Genomic DNA, 5,364 nt, shown 5'->3' on the forward strand with positions numbered 1-5,364 from the left:
CCCCCCCCTTTCCACGTGTATAACTCACTCAGTCACTACTGCCACCCTCCCCTCTCCTTCAACTGTTCATCACACACACACACCTAGGCCAGTAGATGAGCTGTTCATCACACACACACACACACCTGGGCCAGTAGATGAGCTGTTCATCACACACACACACACACACACACACACACACACACACTCACACACACACACACACACACACACACACACACACACACACACACACACACACACACACACACACACCTGGGCCAGTAGATGAGCTGTTCATCACACACACATACACCTAGGCCAGTAGATGAGCTGTTCATCACACACACACAGGCCAGTAGATGAGCTGTTCATCACACACACACACACACACACACCCACCTAGGCCAGTAGATCAACTGTTCATCAATCTGCCTCAAGGCCTTGGCGTAGCTCCTCGACAGTTTCACTTTCTCCCACATCCGCCGCGGAAACGCTGCCCTCTCGATGGTCTTCATATACAGGTAACACACGCCTGTACGGAGGGAAAGATAGGGAAAACACATGGTCATTTTCATAAATGAAAAGAAACTTTTTCTTTCTGACAATTCAGCAAGCATTTCTTAGCATTTTTCATTTTGACAGACAGCTATACAAAGCATACGGATCTGATTAACGAGTAAATTTCCTCTGAGGAAAGTGGTGGCACAGAGTTCCCCCACGTCGTATGGATACGATAGTAAAATACGAAGTACGGATAGGGTTAAATAAAGTTTCCATAATGAAAAAGTACAGGCTGTGCACATATCTCATATCAAGGGTCAAACATTGCATATTTCTGTCACTGGGCCGAGTCAGTTTGTGAGAAATTAACAATTTCCTTAAATGGACAAAGCATGGACAACAGAAAGTAAAGTGAAATTAATCTTCAACTTCATGAGAGTTACACCTCTCACATAAGGGTGAATTTAGTAATTTCCAGCGACAGACACTGAGAATGGCTGGCGGCCAATATGAAGCTGACACTTATGACAGGAAAGAAAGCGTTGGATTGGGATCTGTACTGTGGTAGATCAAGGGGAAGGCCACGTGGAACACGGAGAAGGGTCACAGAGAAAGATGTACAGAAACGTGGGAAGACATGAAATAATACCAAGAGGCTAGCCCGAGAAAGGGAAAGATGGAAAGTGTCTGTTCAACTATAGCCTGATGTAGGGTGAGAAAGTGTCTGTTCACCTATACCCTGATGTAGGGCGAGAAAGGCAGTGATGATGATGATGATGATGATGATGATGATGATGACGACGATGACGATGGGGATGATGATGATGACCTATAGCAGGAAGGACTCACCATTTTCTTCCCGTACGGTGGCGTACTGACTGTTGGCGAGCGGACATGTTGATCTGTTACACAAGCCTGTCAAACTGTACTCATTTCTGCAAAACTTCTGACTTTTGGTTCTGAAAGAGAGAATACAATCGCAACCACGGTAGAATAAATCACAAAGCCAAACGTGATCAACATTGCAACTAAAATAGAAATGTATTACTTACTATACAGAGTACTGCAGGGCTGGAGTAAGCTTTAGGACAAAAACCACAGGAAAAAATCTCTTCTCAAATTCCAAACACTTCATTCATACGATTTAATAAAAATGTCCTTTAACAAAACAAACCAAAACAAACAAATTTTACAAACCAAAGAAAAACATTATTTTCAATTTTGTTTGAGTTTAGTTTTTACGGCACTTTCAACACAATTCGATTGTTTCTATAGGGCCGAGAAGTAGGTGTAACTAAAAAAGGAACGCCAAATGAAGAAAAGAAAGAGAGAAGGACGCGATGGACGACGGACATTTCACTTAACAGGCAAGAGGGACAAAACCACCCCAGAGCACCCGCCAACCTCCTAATACTATTTTTGTCAAGGCTGGCTATTCAGAGCCTATCTGAAAGTCTTTTAATCAAAGCTTACACATGCACAAAACTTCAACATATGCACGCACATAACAGTAGACAAAATGTTATGTGCGTGCATATGTTGAAGTTTTGTGCATGTGTAAGACATAAGCACATAACAGGGGACAACATTCAGACTATCAAAGAACTTATCACGATGGACAAAGCCTCCCATCCCCGTCCACGAGAACAACTTTGACTTTGACTTACTTTACTTTGACCTACTTTACTTTGACCTACTTTACTTTGACCTACTTTACTTTGACCTACTTTACTTTGACCTACTTTACTTTGACCTACTTTACTTTGACCAACTTTACTTTGACTTACTTTACTTTGAAGGAACAGAAGGAGCCGTTGATGACACTCCAAATGATCTGAAATAAATCAAAAGACGGAGCATGGCATCAAATCGATATGGAGTCACTCACAAAAAAGACAACAGTCCCATAAAAGTGAACAAAATCGTGAAGGAAAACAGTATAACAGACTCACAATAGGATGGACAGACTGAAAAAGTGAAAGTAAACAGGCACGTAACTCACAACTCATCCTCGGAGGGGGTTTTCCCCACTGTGCCACTGCGCTGGGGCCCTCTTTGGGTATAAAACAGGACAGTGACATACACGTCCCTCAATTGGAAAACTAAATTATTTTTTTAATGAACCTATTTTGACAGTTCGTAAAATGAGAGAACTCATGGAAAAAGAGATCTCTATTTTTGGCAAATGCTAAAAACTAATATTCATAGCGTTGAGGTCGTCAAAAAGGAAGTGACTGAGCCCCTGCTTGTGGAACACCGGGACCGCAGTTCTGACCACAAGTTGCTGGGAGCTGCTAGTCGGAGATAAGGAGTTGAAAAGCTACAAATACAGCACTTTATTCTGGACACTGAGTGTTACTGAATACATACATTATCCATCTCTATTTCACATTACATACAAGAACTAGCCAGGGAGATAATATATTACATCTAATAACATCAATATTAATAATCATAAAATAAAAAAGGTAGTGTCAATTGCCAGCGAGTGAAGCGGTGTCAAGTCTGAAAACAACGCTTTATCTTTAGCTTTCTATTCATAACGTTTTGTGAACACATGAATAAGTTAAAGATCTACTCCCCTCTCATAAGTTGTTTGAAAAGTCATAACGAGTAGTTACACACATTCCGGGGTTGGAAATGAAATAGTATAGAGGTTAATTTCCTCATGTTTTGCACCCAAATCATTCTTTTTACCTGCACAATCACAATGCTATTCAAAACTACCTATAAACTTATTTTTATCAGGTAGGTAATGTCATTTTGCATATATAAATTCAAGCTCATTTGAAAGATTTTGTTTACAGTAAAATGGAAGTCTTGTTTCCTGGCTATCCTTTCAAGCTCCTCATGCCTAAGTGGGTCAATTTGTTCTCTAATTTTATTGGACGAGCATCTAGAGCTACCAACTTCAACTTGGCGTGTTTTGAATGAGACATAGGCTAGCCCAATGATTACGCTTCAGTGTAGTACCAACACAGGCGATTTCTAGAAGTAGGCCGCAAAAAAGCTAGAGCAGAAATACGCTTTTATAAATTAAATACATCAGGGAACATAAATCCGGGGGACGAGGGTTAGGGAGAGAGAGAGACCACCCTCCCCACACACAGGGACAGAGAGAGACCACCCTCCCCACACACAGGGACAGAGAGAGACCCCCCTCCCCACACACAGGGACAGAGAGAGACCCCCCTCCCCACACACAGGGACAGAGAGAGACCCCACACACAGGGACAGAGAGAGACCCTACACACAGGGACAGAGAGGGGGGCATTTTTTTCGGTAGTTCCCACCCCCCATTACTATTCGCTGGTTTTGGCCCCAAGAGTAGACCTACGGGGGTTTCAGTGAGACAACTGGAAATCTAATAAAAATATGGAAGGGCGGGGGGCATTTTACCATAATTTGATTGCTGTTAGGTTTGATATCTCTCGTTTGCCGCGCATCAAACATGGCCTATAGATCTAAATCTAGGTTCAAATAAGAGGGGTGGGAACTACCGAAAAAGCACAGAGAGGTGTGCAGAAACAAGCGGAAGTTCACGAATGCAGAACATCGAGCATATATATGCTAGATCTACTCACCAACGCAAAAGAGCTCCAATTTACTCAGTGGCAATTGACACTAGATCTACCAATAAAAAATTGCATTTAGATCTATATATAGTCTAACAAGGGTCGGGAGGAGATTAAACTGTCTGGGCTGACCTAAAAAATTTTTTGGACATGTGTAAATGAACGTGACCCCGACGTGATAAGGTCCCCTCCCAACTAAAATTCCACTGCCAGAGTGCCGTGTCATCCACACTGATGCCGATAGAGAGTAGATCTATTCAGAAGTTAGGAAAAACAGGTCACACCGGGTGAGAATAGCCAATGCTGGCAAGTCTCACCCGGGGTGAGAGGTCGACCGTATTATTATGAAAGTGGTCATAAATTCTCACTCGGGGTGAGAACAACCACTTCCATAAATTTATAAAAAGGCCGGCTCTATTTCTCCGATCGTTCGGGAAAATAAACTTGAACTCTACTTCTCCGATCGGTTTCCATTCTCGAGATGGTGATCTTGTAGAGTTCCGTTCGTTTAAGTCCCCGATCCATTTGTTTACATCCAGAGAAGAAATCCTGAAGCCTTGATGACCAAAAAGGCAACACAAAGGACGGATGCAACCTAACTGCAAAACATCAAATTATGGTAAAGGAAGTGGCTATCCCCAACCGGGGTGAGAATATAAATATGATCGACCTCTCACTCCGGGTGAGACTTGCCACCTTTGGCTATGCTCACTCAGTGTGAAACAAGACGTGTTTTTCCTAATTTTGGAATACACTTTCTATCAGTGTGGATGATCAAATGGATAAAAGCAAAGAAAAAATTACGTTACAGCACAAAAGTAAGCTAATTTGACCATCTACAAAGATCTATGGCTATTTCACTTTTCGAATCGAGCCGAACTACGCGGGTCGCCATTTTGTTTTGCCCGGAAGTTCTCGCAAGATCTACTCCTCCCCTCTTCTCTCTCTCTGTCGCTTTCTGATTACCATTTTGTCTGCCCGGAAGTTCTCGCGCTACTCCTCTCTCTCTCTTTTTCTCTCCACTGCCCACAGACAAAATTGTACGCTTTTAGGCTAACAATAGACCAATAGTAATGGAACGTACAAGCTCACGGCACAGAATTCTACAATTTTTCTGTTATCACAGTGTAGAATTCTGTGGTTCAGGGTGAACGCAAAATTGGTTGGCCTAGATCTAGGCTATAACGGTGAACATACACCAGGTGAGAATAGCCAAAAGACTCGCCAGCGCTATTCTCACCCCGGGTGAGAATAGAGATGGCCTTGATAATAATTTTGTGAAGAAAGTGGCTATTCTCACCCGCCC

At 42.5% G+C, this 5,364-nt stretch overlaps 1 protein-coding gene across 1 annotated transcript in view; it reads right to left on the reverse strand.

The window, feature by feature from the left end:
• Positions 1-5,364, reverse strand: part of LOC101851626 (protein MAK16 homolog) — a gene marked incomplete in the record, with an annotated part of 17,389 nt that overhangs the window by 8,220 nt on the left and 3,805 nt on the right. Inside the window, 3 exon segments of the mRNA XM_013090819.2 lie at positions 382-514; positions 1,333-1,442; positions 2,271-2,317. Coding sequence (XP_012946273.1) covers positions 382-514; positions 1,333-1,442; positions 2,271-2,317 — 290 coding nt within the window.

The sequence above is a fragment of the Aplysia californica genome, unplaced genomic scaffold, assembly GCF_000002075.1.
Source record: "Aplysia californica isolate F4 #8 unplaced genomic scaffold, AplCal3.0 scaffold01558, whole genome shotgun sequence".
Classification (NCBI taxonomy): Eukaryota; Metazoa; Mollusca; class Gastropoda; order Aplysiida; family Aplysiidae; genus Aplysia; species Aplysia californica.